General features: G+C 41.1%; 1 protein-coding gene across 2 annotated transcripts in view; it reads right to left on the minus strand.

Moving 5' to 3' along the window:
• Positions 1-18,737, minus strand: part of LOC119886310 (low-density lipoprotein receptor-related protein 1-like) — a 99,255-nt gene that overhangs the window by 38,046 nt on the left and 42,472 nt on the right. For both annotated transcript variants that reach the window (XM_038696957.1, XM_038696956.1), the window contains exons 7-19: positions 12,496-12,658; positions 10,769-10,991; positions 8,720-8,909; positions 8,446-8,589; positions 6,629-6,865; positions 5,807-5,987; positions 4,386-4,608; positions 3,581-3,770; positions 3,302-3,427; positions 1,807-1,947; positions 1,144-1,269; positions 935-1,051; positions 766-846 (exon numbers count right to left, since the gene is read on the minus strand). In XM_038696957.1, coding sequence (XP_038552885.1) covers positions 766-846; positions 935-1,051; positions 1,144-1,269; positions 1,807-1,947; positions 3,302-3,427; positions 3,581-3,770; positions 4,386-4,608; positions 5,807-5,987; positions 6,629-6,865; positions 8,446-8,589; positions 8,720-8,909; positions 10,769-10,991; positions 12,496-12,658 — 2,142 coding nt within the window. The remainder of the gene's footprint in view (positions 1-765; positions 847-934; positions 1,052-1,143; positions 1,270-1,806; positions 1,948-3,301; positions 3,428-3,580; positions 3,771-4,385; positions 4,609-5,806; positions 5,988-6,628; positions 6,866-8,445; positions 8,590-8,719; positions 8,910-10,768; positions 10,992-12,495; positions 12,659-18,737) is intronic.

Below are 18,737 nucleotides of genomic sequence, written 5' to 3' on the forward strand. Positions count from 1 at the left end.
CATAGATCAGACCATGCACCATGAGGGAATGTACCAAGCGCTGATACATTGAGCTTGGCAGCAGAGCACTGAAGCACTTTTATACACATACTAATATAAAAGGGAAACCTAATTCATTTGCAGTTCATTTTATAGTCATCAGGGAAACAAAATCTATTCTGTGGTTAAACTATTTTTTATTATCCAACCTGGCATTCTATTTAATCTTTATCAAATTATTCATTCATTTGATTGCTAACAGAACAACTGCACTTTGCGTTTCCCATGTATTTGGCTGACTGAATAACGCATTTACAATTTATCAAATCTAATTTAGGCAGCAGTATTAAATTGGCCTCAGCTTGTGGCCATGTTCATTTAGCAGAAAAGCAGCCCTAACTGTTTCTGAGCCAGCTTTTAGGCCAGTCCTACAACTAGGCTAGCGTCATGGCTGTTGTGGTACATGTTGATCTATGCACTAACCGGTCAGGTTTGGACAATTCAACTCATCAGAGCCGTCCCCACAATCCTTTTCTGAAAGACAGAACCAATGGAAGACAGCAGAGTGGGCGAACGGCACAACACGGAGCAACAAAACCAACAAAACAGGGCAAGACAGGGGAGAAACACACACAACGTACAAGGTGACAAAAGAAAGAGTGTATAACCAATATGGGGCTGGTGGCAAAACATGCACAGCAAACTGTGACAAAGGAAAGCGAGGAGTTGCCACTGTAAACAGGCACACAGGAGAAGAAGAGGAGAGAAAAAAGAACGGACACTAACCATTATCGCAGCGCCAGTTTATGTTGATGCAGCGCCCGTTGTTGCAGGTAAACTGGGTGAGTGGGAAACATGTGGGGTAGGCTGTGGACAAAAGTAATGTTTAGACATGTTGTTCCTTACAGCGACATTCCAAACCAGACGGACAAACTATGAGAGTAAGTTAACCAACCGCAGGAAGCGGGTTCATCTGACCGATCACCGCAGTCATCGTCCAGGTCACATGTCCAGGAAATAGGGATGCAGCGCCCACTGGCACATGAGTACTGATTAGGTGGGCAAGTACGAGCTAAAAGACACACAATGTGGAGGTGGTGTCAAAAAAACAAACAAAACACCCATCAGATTTTGGTGTGGGAGTACGTTTGTTTGTTCGTGTACCCGAGCAGGTGGTGTTGGATTCATCCTCATCGTTCCCGCAGTCATTGTCCCCATCACACAGCCAACGCAGGGGGATGCAGCGGTTGTTCTTGCACTTAAATCTGTCTGTGGGGCAAGTGTGCTGGTCTGGAGGGAAGAAACGACCCATTGAAAGGCAAGAAGGACACAAAGAAAAATAAGAAGCCGTGTGGGGAGAGGCGTACGGGGGAATGGAGAGGTGAAGATGTGAGACGCAAATGAGTGCAAGAGATATTTTTATTATAGTTGTTGGGGTTTTTTTAGACAGGCTTTTATTTTGTCTGGGAGGGGAACATGTCTGCAGTCCACAACCACAGAAAAAGAGACAAGCAGACAGAGATCCAGATTTTCCAGATACACAGACTTTGCTACATTCTTCCTTGCACAAACACACACACACACACACACACACACACACAATCTCATGTATACACAAAATTAGCATGTATAAACACTTGCTCACTAGAATCACAGTCTCCTCTCTCATTTTATTCTGCCCTCACCAGACTATCAAATTCAGATTGCCAGAGGTCATCTGACTCAGTACCAACAGGACGGGTAGCTGTTTTGAAACCAGGTTGGACGAGATGTATGTGCATGCATTTGTGCGTGTGCGCGCATGAGCATGCGTGCGCGGCAACTCACGGCACAGCTCTGGAGCCTCGTCACTGTTATCCAGACAGTCGTTGTCTCCGTCACACTTCCAGCGCTCCTGGATGCAGCGGTTGTTCTTACAAGCAAACTCGCCCGCCTGGCACTGAGGAGGGGGTACGTAAGACGGATTGGCTGTGGAAGGAGAAGCGGAGCATAAGAGGAATAAAAGGAATGTGTTGTAAACAGGCCATGGTGGACATGAAAAAGCAAAATACAGTTAATTACAATTAAAAATTACAGTTATTTTAAAAAAGGAAGAAAAGACTAGCAACTGCATATAAATTAACACATTCATGGGGGGACAGCACAATTCAATTCAATTCAATTCAATTTTATTTATATAGCGCCAAATCACAACAACAGTTATCTTACAGCGCTTTTCAAAAAGAAAACAGAGGCAAGGAAAAACTTCCTTAAGACAATGCTGCAATAAATACCTTTATATCTTTGTATATAATATATTTTCATTGACAGTGAGCTGTTGATTTTGTGGTGTTGTTGTACTGGATTGTATTTTACAGTGGAAACCACTTCCAGTGATCACGGTCACAGTGATCAGCCACTATACAAATGCTGTTTAAATAATTTGCTTATAGTAATCAAGTAGTTAGCTTACAGTGTTCATTTTGGGTCTTTTCATACATGACACCATATGGGCAAAAATGCAAAAGAAAAACTGTTGCAGCCTAACTACTGCAAGCAGTCATATTAGGCTCTCGTCTAACTTACTTGCACAAGGTTCTGGGACTGCCGCAGTGCCTAACGACCGTCCCTGCCTGCAACATAAGTTCATTGTGTGTGTGTGTGTGTGTGTGTGTGTGTGCGCGCGTGTGCTTGCTGTGTGCACTCGCGCACCATGTGATATCTTACTCTACTGTACTCACATCGCCGTGGCTCAGTGAATTATTTTGCCCTCCTGTTCCTATTCTGCTGGCGTTTTGGGACTTTTACAGTGCATAATTATTATCCCCACATCTCTCATAGCAGCAGGTATGTTAATGTGAGTGAAGTACAATGCTTTCACCCTGACCATTCAGACAGGGCTTGGAGCATGGGGGGGCGTGTTTGAATAAATAAAATAAATACATAAATAAATAACAAAAAAAGATTCAATAAATAGTGACGCTGTCCTTTTTTATAACTTTATATTCATGTATAAAAATGTCACTAAGAGACACTCAGTAATCTTCATGAGAAATAAAGAAGAAAAAACAGCTTATAGTGATCAATTTGGCCTGGATAAAAGGCAAAAGCAGTCTTTATTGAGAGTTTGTATTGGACTGCATTACATTATGCAGGTGCTTCTGTTACTGTGGCCACCCCTTGTATGTCTTCATTTGCTGAACTTTGTTTGTTGAGCAGTTCCAACTAAACACATGGTCACACAGCTTGACTCATCTTGTCCAACATGCCGAAAATAAAACCTTGTCTGTGCAATGGAGCAAAATCTCACAAGCATACACAAAGCAGTCTCGTTTGAACTCACCTTTGCAGCTGGTGTTGTCAACTGGGTCTAGTATTTGGTCTTCTGCACAAGCACACTGCCTGCCTCCTGGTATGGCCAGACACAGACTGCTGCAGCCCCCATTGTACACACGACACGCATTAGAGCCTGCAGACGATGAATGAGCAGATATATAAGGGTTAGCACAAACACAAATTATGCCTCATATGCTGTCCTTCCACAATCCTAATTTCTGGATTAGGATGGCTGGGTGGACAGCAGGATAGAAGAACAATCTGTTTGTGATGTGTTTTCAAGTACCTTGCTGCTGTTGAGCGTCGTACATGCGGATTTCAAAGATGGGCGGCCTCTCGTTGCGCAAGAGAGTGGCAGTGCCAGTGGTGGTGTCCAACTTGTAAATGCTGCCACTACGATACTCGTTCCAGAACAAGAAGTGTTTATAGTGGCACAGACCAAAGGCGTGGTTCAGTTCCTGACCTTCATACACCGTCTGGTAATGTGAGAAAAGCAACAACACGGGTTATAAAAAACAGACTTTAGCACTTTGTTCCCAGAATTACAGCTCAAAACATTAATTCTAATGAAGTTAACTGTGATGTGACCAGTGAACATTTCAGTTAATTATGCTACAAATCTAATAATCTCTGGCTAGCATATACCAGTGCTACACTCAGTCAACACCATTTGGACCTATAGTGTGTTAAAGCAATAGTGGTACAAAAAAGCAAATCATAAATCGATGTGGTTCTAAAATACCCTTTTCAGTGGTGCATGAGTAAATATTTAAATTTCATTTTTTTTTTTCAACCATAACATTCCAATAGCTAGATTATAAATTTTAAATTCCAAAAACAACACCATCAAAGAAAAAAATATAACTAACACAGAGGCAAATTAAAATAAAATACCATTAATTTAGCCGCAATAAGCCCACAGACTATGTACTGAAATGTGATGGACCGCCCACATTCTTCCTTGCTTTAAAACTCATTCCTTATTAGCTTACTCACAGCTTGTCAGACCCTTTCAAAATAATCCCCTGCCTTGATTCCTGTGAACCACTCTTTCTCTAGGCTGCAGTAAAATAATCCTGAGGAGTGCTGACCTTGCGATCGGAGCTGTTAAGGTAGACCATGTCAATGCGGTCGTAGTAGGCGTCCACATAGTAGAGGATGCCTTGTGGGATGTCCAGACTCAGGCCGTTGGGCCACAGCACCGTTTTGCTGGTCAAGAACACGCTTCTGTTGGAGCCGTCCATCCAGGCCCTCTCAATTTTGCCTCGCTTGCTCTCCTTAGGGTCCTCCTCCCAGTCTGTCCAGTACATCCACCTGAGCAAGCAACAAGGGAACGAGTACTGAATGAAATGTGATAGCAAGACAGAAAGAGGAGAATATTTGTTGGGGCATCTTGACAAATCTCCTGGCATTAACAGAGGCAATGATATTTTATTTAGCTGCCCTAAAGCGCAACACACTCATCAGAACAACCAGTGATGCGGCTCCGCAGTGTGTATGAGTTGATCTGCCCACAGGCAAAACAGGTAGTTTAGGACCTGTCAATCTTCTCCACTGATCTAGGCTCAGCCTGTGCGCACTGGCTGTCCACAACATTGTACAAAAACTAGACACAGTTCCCCTTGGTGAAATATGACTGACATTACCATTAACCTTTCATATTTCCTTCTCCTTTCCTCTCTGCAAATTTCTCCTCCTCCTTCTCCTCCTCCCTCTTCTCTCTGAGCCTGAATGATTACAGACATTAGTGGAGGCGAGTGCCTTTTCCTTGGGAAGTGTGTGGACACACATCACCCTGTCGCTAGTAATCCTGAGACTGTGTGTGTGTGTTTATGAGCGTATGTTCCTCAGGAGAGAGCCCCGGAGGTCATATCAGTAAGACACATCCATACACGGCAAGATTAGGAGCTATTTGAATGAGTCCAAGAGAGAAAGACCTGTATGTTAATCTGTTTTAATAAATAGTGTGTGATAAGTGTATTCAGAAGGGACGTTACATTTCAGGGTGATAATGGTCAACAACGAGGATGGAAAATGATGATGAAAAATGATAAAAGGCTCTCTACTGGAAATTGTGAAGAGACACAGACAGGAGACAGTGAAACACAAAACAGCGCTCCTTGCAAGTGGTGAGTAATCAAATCAACAGATAGCTCAGACACGAGAGATAAGTGAAACTGAGACAGAAAGAGAGTGGACAGAGATACTAGTTTGCTGAGAGGCGAGGGACAGGGCAGCTGAATTATTTCACTTGAGTCATCAGACAACTGACCAGAACAAATGTCCACCAATCATAGTCTCTCACCGTATCTTGTCTGACCACAAAAACACGAACACAGACATACATGCGTCATACAACTTCTAAAAGTAAGGCATGATTTTAACTACTGTGTTAAGTTCCACCTGGGTGGTGCAGCTCTGAACCTGGACCTTATTCAAGGATCTTTATCCCTTTTCTCTGGAACAAAAATATCAAACTCCATCACTCCCCCCATCTCGTCGCCGCCCTTACCCATGCAGAGGATCCACTACAATGGCACGGGGGTGAGTCATTTTTCCCTCAATAAGGGTTTTGCGTGTCTGCGAAGCCTTTTCCAGCCGAGCCACGCTGATGGTTTTCTTAGGCCCGTCATCTGTCCAATACAAGTTATCGGCCATCCAGTCCACAGCTATGCCCTCAACTGTGTGGATTCCTGAGAAAAACACATACTGTTGGTGAGAAGCCTATTGCTACAGCACACATGAAAACATTATCGACTGGAAAGTCTTTTTAAATATTTTTAAATTATTTTATAGATGCGTGATAATTATAGATTTAAATATTTTATACTTTCAGATTTAAACTTTGATTTTATGCTGGTATGCTGCCTACAGATACAGTACACTGAAAAAAGCCTGTTTTTTAGGTTAATTTTATCATTTAAATGTTTAAATGTCTTAAATTTGTGAAAGGGAATCCACTGGGACAAAGTTCTTGTTCCCAATGGGATAACCTGGATAAATAATATGTTTGTGTTAACAAGATTCTAAGCTGATATAATTTAAACCTATGGTTGTTGATCACCCCTCATAAACCCTGAATTCTGGCCCTGCTTTTACAGCCCAAAACCCAAAATCAATACCTCTAACTAAACACTAAATGTGTGTTTGCATGCAAGTGTAACTTGCCCTTTGATATTTTTTAACCACAAATCAAATCAAATTTCAACAAATACACAAACTTTTTCATCACCCTGCATCATAATTTTTATTAGCTGTCATTACTAAAGGATTAGCTAAATTGGTGCTATATAAATAAAACTTAATTGAAATTAATTGAATTGAATTACACCACCTTCCTTCACTATGGTATCTCTCTCTGTCCCATCAATCTTCTGTCGCCCGATGATGTAACTGGTGGCGTCGGCAAAGTAAATGAACTCGCTCTCAGAATGAAAGTCCAGAGCTCTGGGGTTCATCAGGTTCTCTATGGGGATCATGTACTCATCTGGCACCTTGGCATTCATGTCCATGCCCCTGATGACCCCTGGGCGCCCTTTACCATAGACCAGGAAGAGCTCGTGCTCAGGTTCTACAGCAAAGAAAAAGAACAAATCAAAAGACTGTAGCTTATACCTGAATTGTACATAACTCAACAGAGGCAGTTAGCACTAAACTTCTTCCAGCTGCCCATATGTTGTTCTCTAATGAGTTCTGTTGACAAAGAATAACAAAATTAGATGCTGGCTCATGACTGCTTTTTGTCCCCAATATAGTGTATTGATTTAACAAGCAAATAAAGTGCAAGATCAGCAAAAGCTCTAAATGAAAATTAAGTGATTTTCAATTGAGAGGGAGAGGAGGAGGGGTTCCCTTTAGTTAAATCAATTGTGTCATTTTCAAGGACAGTTTTTTTCTCAGGGGGCAGATCAATATAATGCTATTGTTGGTGGATAGAATATTAAAACACTTTTGAGAAGAAGCTGAATCAGCCTGGGGGAGGGGTCGGGGGGTCGGGGGGTTGCAGCGGAGAGCTAGAGAGTCAGACTGTGTTATGGTGTTGTTTAGCTACTTTGTTCATAGCTCTTTCCCAGTCTACAGCCCAGGGGAGAACAGCATCCCGATTCCAACCTCGGCTGTCCTTGGCTTTAGGTCAATAGAGCTGAATCGCTGTGGCCCCTGAGTTTATACTTACAGTTATGCTGGGAGCTTGCACACATCAGCTCTGGATGCTCAGAATGAATGCTACAGTGCAGTGGTTCTCAACGTTTTTAGTCAGACAGACCCTCATAGCCCTATCAGAGGAGCTCAAGTACCCACTAGTTGAAACAATCCTGCCATGTTCCAAATGTGCTCATTAAATTGATCTGAAATTGTATTTAATTCAAATTATACAGTAGATATTGTTACAATAATGTTTTCATACAATTGAATGTTCAGTGCTGAGGTGTGTTTAGTCATGTTTAAATTGTACTGCTCCCACTTGGAGTAGAAAATCTCATATTTTACTGGTTTATCCATAACAGTTAACTATTTTAAACGTTTATGCATTATGACTAATTTTGCCATTTTAAACACTTTCAACTGTTTCAACAGTTTAACCATTATTTTAGCTAACCAGTATTGTTTTTTAACAATTTCTCCAGTAACGTTAGACTGCTTTTAGCCAACTAATATCTGTTCATCCATTATTTTTAGCTAAATATTTCAGCAGTTACTTTTACCTAACCACTACTTTAACAATTAATCCATTAGGCAGTGGTCTAATTCAACTATTTACCAATTACTTTTAGCTAAATATTTGAAAGATTTATAATTTTTTAGTTAGCTACCATTAACAAGCTTTTACTTTTTTATATTACTTTTAGCTTTACCTTTCTGCTCGCTTGCTAACTGGTTTTCACCAGTCTTGTTACAGCTAATTCAATACGTGTATATTTTTTTTATCAAATTGTATTTTTTTTCCGAATTACTTGAGCTAGTTACTTAACAATATTTCCACATACTCCCCGTCAACTGCAGAAAGAAGTAACAATACCCACTGCTGTGCGGAATCACTATTGGACGTATGGAAGAGCCATCTTACTGTACCAACTGGTGTTTCTTTGAGAAAGATGTGTTGATTTGCAGCTGCTAAAACTTAATCATTGTTTACACCCAAGTCCTACTCACTTTTGCAGGACTTGCCATCACTACCCAGGCTGAATCCAGAGCGACAGCGGCAGGTTCGGGTCTTGTGGCCGTTCCCAAGCAGACAGATGTCCGAGCAGCCTCCGGCCTTCCCGAACTGGTCCACCTCACATGCATGGCTACGCACTAGACACAAAGAAGGTGAAGAAAGAAAGTCCCAAAACCAGAAGCATCCATATAATATGATGTGTGTGTGTGTGTGTGTGTGTGTGTGTGTGTGTGTGTGTGTGTGTGTGTGTGTGTGTGTGTAGTCTACCTGGAGGTTGGCGTCTCTGGTGGTAGACGTGAAGCGCTCCTCCCTTGTCCACCCTGGTCACTACTTGGTAGTCTGTGCTGTTAAAGCGGTTGACCCTTATCACGCTGGTTTTAGGCTGCATGTTAGCGTTGTCTGAGTTGGTAGCATACAGATAGTTTTCAAACACGGTCAGTCCGTACAGGTGCTCGATCTTAAAGTGAGAAAATTGAAGGTGGGAGGGATGATGGAAGGGTTGAAGGAGAGAATGAAAGAGAGGGAAATGGTATTGAATCCAACGTACTACAATCCCAACAATTTCATGTCATTAAGTCAGTAAGTATGAGAGATTTGATGTGGTCTTGTGGTAGAAGATATTTCTTATTAACTAAACATGTAGTAGTATTATATGTTGTCTGGCCAAGAACTAAGTTGTCCATAACATAACTTTTACAAACAGTCACACAGTCACTGGTGTTAGCTGCGGCCCTTCATGACCATAAGACAGATTAGTTATATCACAGAAATTGTCCTTAACTGTACCTGTGCCATAGTTCCTTAGCTTTTAAAAGAGTTTTAAATGCTCTGATGAAGGCTGTGTAGGCACAATTACCTCAGTTTTGTGTTTAAGTGTGAGTTAACAAAGTGAAAAGTGAATAGCCTGTCATTGATATATTTTCACTTTGGATGTTCAAACTGAAGTGATGCACTCCTGCTTCCCCTTCATACAGTATCTTGTCTTTATGCAAAGTGAGCCTTTCCACAGGTTATAATTGCAAGTAATAATAAGCGGCCATGTGCCCTACTTTAAGAAAATAACAGACCACTGTGGAAACATAGAATGCCACAATTAAATGCGAAGTGGCATTTTACTTCCGTGAGTCCATTATTTTCTATATCCGGTAACCTCAAACTTATACCATGTCATCTTACCATATAAATAACTCATGCTCTGTTGGAATTATTTAAATACATTTAGTTAGTGTTAACAAGTTAGTGTTAACTGGTATTGTAGCATGAAGTAGCAGTATCATTACCATGGTTACCGTTAGTTTAATAAACCATGAGTCTGTGATGTAGAACAGTGGTTAAACCGAGGTGTCCTGATCCACAATTTTAACAGCCACCTGCCTTTGGTTCAGAAACTAGTATTTTCTGTGGCAACGGTGCAATTAGGTGTCTCGCAGCACTGACTGAGGGGGAAGCAGAAAGGTAGACAGAACTCATGGACAAACCAGCTTCTATCTGACAAAATCAGGAAGAAAAGCAAGGCAAGAACTTTCCGATCTGAACAAACATTGGCCAGTGACTCAGTGTCCCATGAGGACGTGTCAGCAGCAGCATAAAACCTGAGATGTCACTGTGGTCTATCACAGCAGGCTGTGTGGAGCTCACTGGGCCATAGAGAGACGAATAGAGAGAGAGAAACTGTCTAAATATCATGAATCTAAAGGGCCTGAAACCTCATCTCTCGAATGAAGACCCCATGCATCTTGATTTCAACTTTGAAAACTGTATTTTTACACAAAAAAACGTTTTTAAGAGAGAATGTCAGCCCTTAATAAAGACATACACTTTTGATAAAACAGCCGAATCTCAGCAACATCAATAACACACCTCCTCCTTTTAACCTTTACCTGAAGGATGTGCATGCACCAATGCTCTAACACACAAAGCAAGGTATGGTGGTTTGTGTGTCTGTGTGTTTGTGTGTGCCCTTAGGCTCAGTGAGTAAATGAAAGCCATTACTTCTCCACATATCACAGTAAAAGCCACGGTAACACGTTTAAGTGCCACTGTGCTTCATCAGCCCTGCAACATCAACAGCCTCTATATTAGACACTATTAATCAGCTGCTTTAATGAAAAGGCAAATGCCCACCATCTTCTCTCTTCTCATAACTCACTGGGCAAGAACACATGACAGGAGTACACAAGAGAAACACAAGGTGCATTATAGGTAGAGAGGGAACTCTGAAGCACACTAGGACAGCAATTTCATTATTGAGAGAGATTATCTTCCTACTAATGGAAGATAATGGTAGTGTGGTTTGTACAACACAGCAGTTCTCACCAGCAAGCCTTGGATGATGGTGTGCCGGTTCTTGCCCTCGTAGTCCACCACCTCAATGTAGTCCAGATAGGCATCAGCCCAGTACACCAGCCTGCTGACGAGGTCCAGCGTGATGCCATGTGGGAATACAATCTTGCTGTCCACGAGCTTGGTTCGGTTCTGGCCATCCATGTCACAGCGCTCCACCTTAGGGATTTGACCGTAGTCTGTGAAGAATACCTTCCTGTGGAAACAAAGAATAAGATAGATCGACTGAATTGGATAATTGTTTAATTTTCAGCCCTTCCGGCTTTGTTATAATTGCTTGATCACCCTTATGTCCATCACAAGGAGACAATAATAATCTAGTTTTTCTGTAGGAAAAAGGGAAAAGGTAGGAAACCTCCCTGATGGCAGACAGCAGATGAGATAAATTGTAGATGAGATACTGTAAAAAGTATTTTACAGTAGTAATTTTTTCAAGGAATTGTGCAGATTAGATGAATATCTTCAGGTCTTGGACTGCTGGTTGGACACAGCAAGATGCATGAAGTCCTCAACTTGGATTCAGTAACTCTCCTATATCATTTTCAAGACCTAAACTTTTGAGTTTCTTTCTGAATATTTGTAGTTTTTTAGGCTAGCAATATCCTTAAGGAATACTTTCCCCCTCTAAACCAGATTTAGAACCAAACACAGTACTCCAGACCATAATAATTAAATCTTTCACTGCTGCCAAAACAAAAAAAAACAACAAAAAACTTATTTATAGTTTCAAATAACAAATCACGCTCCCAGTCCCTGTAAACCTGTTAGCAAGTAACATCTTATTTGAAAAATACAAGGTTAACAAGGTTGAAAAAACAGTCCACACAATCAAAATTCCAGGGATTCCATATCTAAATTAAACCTCACAAAATCCTTTCATAATGAAGTAATTCCACAACCAGTAAGCAGAAGATGAAGGCATGTAGAAATATAATGATGTTGATATTCGTCCAATTTCCTTATTTTTTCTGGCTGAATACAGTAAACTGTGGGATATCTGGAAAGATTTGTGGTAACTAATTTAAGGCACAAAGGGCGATTTTATTTATTTTATTGTTACTTTATAGTTGTTTTTCTCCCCCTCTGACACTGCAGACCACATAAGAAAAACAACCTAGCTACAGTGAATCTACCTGACCATGTTACTGGAAGAACCAAATAGAGCCGAGGAAACTGTGTGGGATGAAAACGATGCATGTAGCTACAGGCAAATGTGTGCACATATACTCACACATTCTCACATTCACGCTGTACACTGTTTCCCCAACATTCATGCTCTCACACGCACGCACGCACGCACGCACGCACACACGCACCACAGACACACACTGTCAGGAATTCAGCTGGAGTCTGGTGACAAACAAAAGAGCTGTTACAAAAACAAGGCTCTTACACTCAAAACCTATACAGCCCTCAGTTCAAACAGAAAATCTGTACTCAATTACTACTCAATGTACTCAGTGTCCAAACCTCAATTTATCCTTTTCCCCCATTTTAACTGTTTTTTTAAAAGTTGGTTAACAATGACAGATAACAGAAGTCTGACTCTAGTCGCTCTCATGGGACTATGAGTTTGCATGACGCACTTAGAGGCGGATCTCTACGTGGGTGCATTTAGAAAACCAACACATATTTGGTACCTGTCTCTGCATTTGTGTGTGGGTTTACGCATAAGACAGAAAGTAAGAGATTAAACTGACCCCATGGTGGGGTCCAGGGCGATGCCTTTAGGGTTGTACAGCTCCTGGTCCAGGAGGGTGACACATGTCTGCCCGTCCTTGTCACACACGAAGATCCTGTCGTCTACGTCATCCACAAAGTAAAAGTTTCCGGTCAGCCAGTCGATGGCCATCTGCTCAACATCTGGACAGAGAAAGGGCGGGGAAAGGGGGGGAAGCAAAAACAGTGTTTTCAGTACCCATATTGTTTCATTTTGACTGGTATAGAACTTGAGCGTGCAATGTTGTACATCGAAGCAGATGGAGAAGAGGTTTGACTCATAGTCATGTGATGAAGTAAATTAATCTGCAAAACTGTGTAGCAGCTACTTCAACAGCTCGCAGTCTCTCTGCCACACTCACACACACATTTACACACAGTCCAGATTTTCAGGTTCAGAGTTGAGGCAGTTTTCATGACTGACAAATGAGATGACTCTAATTAGCAGGAGTCTAGGTAATGCTTTTGTCATTCAAAGTCACTCAGACAGACAGAATATGAGACAGGCTGTTTGTTGCTTCGAGTAGTGTGATGTTGCCGTAGCTGTAGCTAAGTGACGGCGGGTGTGTGGTTGCCGCTGCGTTTATTTTCATAAGGCTCAACTCACGGGGAAGACCAGCCCCCCACCCAACGATGAAAATCAAACACCTAGATGCACCACACACTCACTTTGTGGAACATTTACAGCCTACAGAATGTCAACGGGGACTAGGCTGGAAAAGGGGGGAAAAAACAGGAATACCCCAGCTCTATCCAAACTGTTCTGAATGTGGTGCAGGACCACATAGGGAAGGTCTGAGAGAGGAGAAAAATTGTGAAAAAGAATAACATGAGACATTTTTATACCCCTCTCCCTGGTTCCCTCATTCCCTCCTCTTCCTTCCTCGAACACCAGCTCAGCCGCACTGAGTCTGAGCCAAGGATCAGACAGAACGCTATTGTTAAAGCTGAAGGAAGAGAGATCCAGATTGATCAGTTTACTGTAGTGAGTGGTGGAAAGTAACTAAGAACATTTATTCATGCAATGGACTTCAGAATACTTCTGAGAAATTGTACAGAGGAAATTATTGCACCTTTATGCCACTATATTTATTTGACAGCTGCAGAATATAGTTACTTAGAGTTACAACTGAGATTGTAAGAATCTAGAATAAGCATATAAATTGTCATGCATTGCTATACAAAATATCAAACTACCCAACAGTATATAAAATAGTAAAAGATTTGCTCCACCTATGACAGCTATTTTCAAAATATGCTAACAATATGCATCAGTACAAATAATCCAATAATATATATAACATGACAGTCAGCTGTGAACACACACTGACATATTATCACATTTTAGGTTGATGAGTTGTTTTTAGCAAACAGCTGCTGAGGTTTCACATTCAGCAGATACAGAGTAACATTAGCTTTCATTCCTTGTTTCAGTCCTTTCTGATTAATTGAAATCCAATATATACTGATACATGTATTTTCTTTTCACTCACTCATGAGGCAAATATTCAGTTTTAGATAATAAATGTTCCACTATATTTACTAGCTGGCTAGTCGCTAATTTGGTCTATCTGCCTTTTGGTGGTGGGCAGGTAGTGTAATTACAGAGGAGTTTTTAGAGCTTTAACTCTAAAAGTAGTCAAGTAGTTAAGACATTTACAGTACCATATAACAATTGTCCATGCTTCAATCCCAACCTTTAGCCGTGTTTCCACCAAAAGTACCGGGGACTTTTAAGCCCGGGTCTCTTTTCAAGGAACTACAAGGTTCCTTCAGCCCATTGTTGTGTGTGTAAACACCTGTGAAGATTAGGCAAATTAACCAGCTGATGTAGGCTGTAGGCCTTTTGCCGTACAAAGTGATACACAGGCATCATTATTTGTAACCACTATTCATGAGCAAAATATATAAATGAACATCAGATTTGACTGGAATATAATGAAAAACTATAGGCTATGCTTGTAGCTTATAATGAGACAAACAATAAAGATCGTTACAAATTTAATAGCAAACTGGATAAAGCCATCAAGTTCTTAAAATAACTCCAGCACAGAAAAAGCAACACAAAAATAAAATCGCGACAGTTTGGAAGGTTATTAAAACATTTCCAACCGACAAGAGCTGCAGATCAGCTGCAGCACTCACAACTGTGTCGCCGGGGCGTCAGAGGAACTGGATTTTTAACGAGCTGTTCTGCTTGTTTTGGAGAAGAGGAGACCGACTTCGGCTTTGTGTAAAAACTTCCTGACTGATGAAAACTTAAAACAAGAACTCGGACCTAGTATTTAGTTTAACTCCTTCAGCTGTTCGCTATAAACATACCGCTGCAGGCTGGCTGCTTTTTCCGAGCAATAAATCTGCAAGACTTGTGTGTGCTATCTGACTGTTGATTGTGATTTATTGGTTTGCAAACAACAGTGGAAAAAAGAGGAGCAGTTGTAGAAAAACAGCCGACACGCTTGATTTAAAGCCAGCAGCCTAAATTCACTGCAAGGCAAGCCCCGCCCCCCAAAGTACCGGTACTTTCGGGAAGTACTACCCCAGGGCAGGGATTTAAAGACCCTAAAACTAAATTTAGTTCCTCCAAAGGTTCCTAGTTCTTGGGTATAGTTCCTTTGGTCGAAACGCAGCTTTTGTTGAATGTCTTTCCCCACCTCTCTCTACCTGAATTTCCTGTCTGTATTCCTGTCTGTATCTCTACTGTCACTATCAAGAAAGGCCGATTTCCCATAAATAATCTTTAAAAACAAAACGGTGTGGTTGCGGCCAGGAAAACCAAAACCATGAGTCGGAATACGCTAAAGCATAAGGTTGAGGTGAACTAATTATCAGTTGGTTCATCACTACAAGGGAAACCTTTCACATAGTAGCTGTGTTGATAGAAGAATATTGATTGTAGCAGCTTTAATTAACATTTTGACTGCAAGACTTTTGTTTGAAACTGAGTATTTTCCCATTGTGGTTTTGCTACTTTTACCTAAGCAAAGGATCTAAATACTCCACAGGTAATGACAACTATGCATATGAGTGAGCTAGAGAGATAGAAAATGTGGGGAGGAGGGCTTCACACACAACACGATTTGTATTTTCACAGCTGCCACAAGCTCTGCTCTCCACCGAACGATCCACACACTCTGACTCACACACAAACACCTCAGATATGGGGCTGAAGTTGTGCTGCAGAAGTCCTTGGTCGTGCAGTGCTAATGGAGGTCTAATATGGTATTTGCCAGGGGTGATCTGTCACTGTGGTGGTTTAGGGTAGACCAGAGGATCAATTTCTCCAATCAGGAAAGAAAAGCTTGGGTGGGGGAAATGACAAGGCAGATTCCTCATCATAAGAGCACAATAAAAGTGTGCATAGTGAAAGCTTACCAGCTCTGGACCAATAAATCTGACTGTAATTCCAGAGGAACCCTCTGTGTTTAGAAAAACGGACACCTTTTTTCTGGAGAGCCTGACTAGCAAAGGGAGGGAAACACTGTCAGATATTTTGGGTTCGAGTAAAAGTGGAAAACAGATAAAAGAAAAATGCAGATGGACGGAGAGAAAAGGTGGAAAAAGTGAGAAGACAGAAAAGAGAAGAGAAGAGAAGAGAAGAGAAGAGAAAAGTGCTTTCCACTAGGGAAACTTGGGCATTGTGTAGCAGCATTTCTGAGGTTTATGGGAATCAGGGGCCATATTCCCAAAGGTGCTCTTAATTTTTAACACAGAGTTTTCCGTTCAAACGCTTCCAGCTGCCCCACAACACACTGATTCACTGATTAAGCAATGGATAAACAAAGGAGGAGAAGAAAAGAAGAGATTGTGCAATATTTGAAAAGATTACTGAAAAAACGTCCATCCCCTGCTCCCTAACCCCCCCTGCTCTCCATTTTCCTCCACCTCTGCCAAACAGAAATGGCTCCAGCAAAGCCAGATACTCCTCCCATTCTCCTTCTCTCTCTCTCCTTCTCTCTCCCTCCCTCCTCCTGCATGCATCATCCCCCTAACCCTCCCCTTTGTCTGTTCCCCAGAGGTGGAAAAACAGTCTGGATTCATTAACTGCAGCTCTGTCTGTCTGAAACTATGCTATAAAAAACAACACAGCATAATTGAAAAAACAGAACTGGCTGCCTTCTTCATTTTTTTCCCTACACTCTCTAAACAACTTGTTTTCTACGTGTTCTCTTGTTCATCTCTCGGCTCCCTGTTGGTCTAAGAAAAACAACAGCCAAGTGGATGTCTACATAATATATTTAAAATGTACTGCTAATGCTCCAATACTATATGTAGGAGTAGTATACTATACTACATTTCACAGGCACCCACTGCTTGTATTGCGCAGCCAACACAGGGTATCAATAGTGTAGTTATATTAGTAGCTTTACTTTTAATGGAGCTGATATGGTTTCCATAGCTCCGAACAGTTGCTTTAAAACTGTGACTGAAGTTTTAACACCAACCGCTCACACACCCCAACCCCCACTTCCCCTCGCCAAGCTCCCGCACTCCAAAGCACTCCCTCAAGCATCTGGCCAAGGCGTCACACCAGAAACAAAAAAGCAGAGAGGGGAGAACGAAAAAAAACAAAACAACAACAACAAAACAACAAAAAAAAACCCCCAAAACAAGAAAAAACGTATTTCTCAAAATTTTGTTCTCTAATGATCAAGCAGCCACACAAAAAAGGTAGAAGGGAAAGAATGTGGATAATTTACTTGACTAAAGTATACACTGAAAGGCTAAAATGTATTTCATAGTTCATGTGCATGTGTGAGTAAAAGAGGAGCAGGAGAAAGGGAGAGAGAGAGGTTTACAGCTGAATAAAGCGCTGAATGAAGAGAAGATTTTAAAATGTGCTGACTGGCTTGCCTTTTAACAGCACATGACCTCTTAAGGAGATTTCAGGCCACTGTCTGTGCTAAGCAGCACACTGTGGCTCACTGTGCAGGGGGGGGGGGGGGGCAGGTACCGTAGCTCTTACAGTACAAGCAGGGAAGGGAGGCTTAGTAACAGCTCTGGGATCAGTCCTCCTGTGCATAGTGTGGAGCATCAGCGTCCACTGCTGAATGTAAATCCATCTCAGTTTCATTTCCAGGTTTCCCATTGGGAGAGCTCTCTGCACTCATATGTTGAAACAACTGAACGGATTTTCACCAGGACTAATATGTATTCAAGATAGTTTCCCACTGCAGTAAGGCACTCCTCAAAACAGTTTAAAATAAATGATGTCCGACGAGCACAGCTCATTCAGAATATGCTTTATGTGAAAGAAAATGATGGGAAATTTTGTGAGGAAATGTAAATTTAATGTAGTTCATCTCCCAGAGTCCCTCAAAGTAATCTAAAAACAACAACAAATGTTAAAATAAAAACATTGAATGTGCATTGAACATTTTAATGTGGTATTTTTGTAATCCAATTTTAATCCAGACTCCTAGCTAGCTGCACGGCTCTAAGGATGGTCAGCCGGACCAACACTTCGGTCCAGACTGAAACATCTTAGCCACTATTGGATGTATTGCCATTGCATTCATGGTTCCCAGGAGATAAATGGTACTCACTTTGATGATCCGCTGACTTTTCTAGCTCCGCCATGAGGTTGGTATTTTTGTTTTTTTGTGAAATCTCTCAAAAGCTATTGGAAGGGTTGCCACAACATTTGATACAGCCATTCATCACTTTGGTGATCCCTTAACCTCTAATATAGCGCCATCATTGGGTCAAAATTTTTATTTATCCGATACTTTGCTTTATAACTAAATACCAGCAAAACAGTTGTATTAGCATGCTAACACCATAAACTAAGATGGTTTATAATAAACATTATACCTGCTAAACATCAGCATGATGGCATTGTGAGCATGTGGTAAGCTGACATTAGCATTTTGCTCAAAGCACCAATGTGGCTAACACAGTTGCTAGCATGGCTGTAGACTCGTAGTCTTGTTGTATTACTGAAATAAATATTAAATGATCAGCTCCAGCACCTCCAACAAGCCTCTACTTGTTGAGCAGTGTCCTCTTTAAACAGTTTTTTAATTAAAATAAACTTTTTTTAAAAAAATAAAAGCTAAAAGTAGTGAAAAAATAAGTAAACATAATAAAAAATATTAAAATAAAATAATTTTTCATTGTCACATTTTGTATGTCTGACAATGATTTTGAGTGACTGGTGTAATTAGCAATGACAAGAAATGGACACTGTTAGATATGTAAGTGTATGTTGCATGACATTTAG

The sequence above is a fragment of the Micropterus salmoides genome, unplaced genomic scaffold (assembly GCF_014851395.1).
Source record: "Micropterus salmoides isolate LMB-PRFRI ecotype aquatic unplaced genomic scaffold, ASM1485139v1 Ms_hic_scaffold_4, whole genome shotgun sequence".
NCBI lineage: Eukaryota > Metazoa > Chordata > Actinopteri > Centrarchiformes > Centrarchidae > Micropterus > Micropterus salmoides.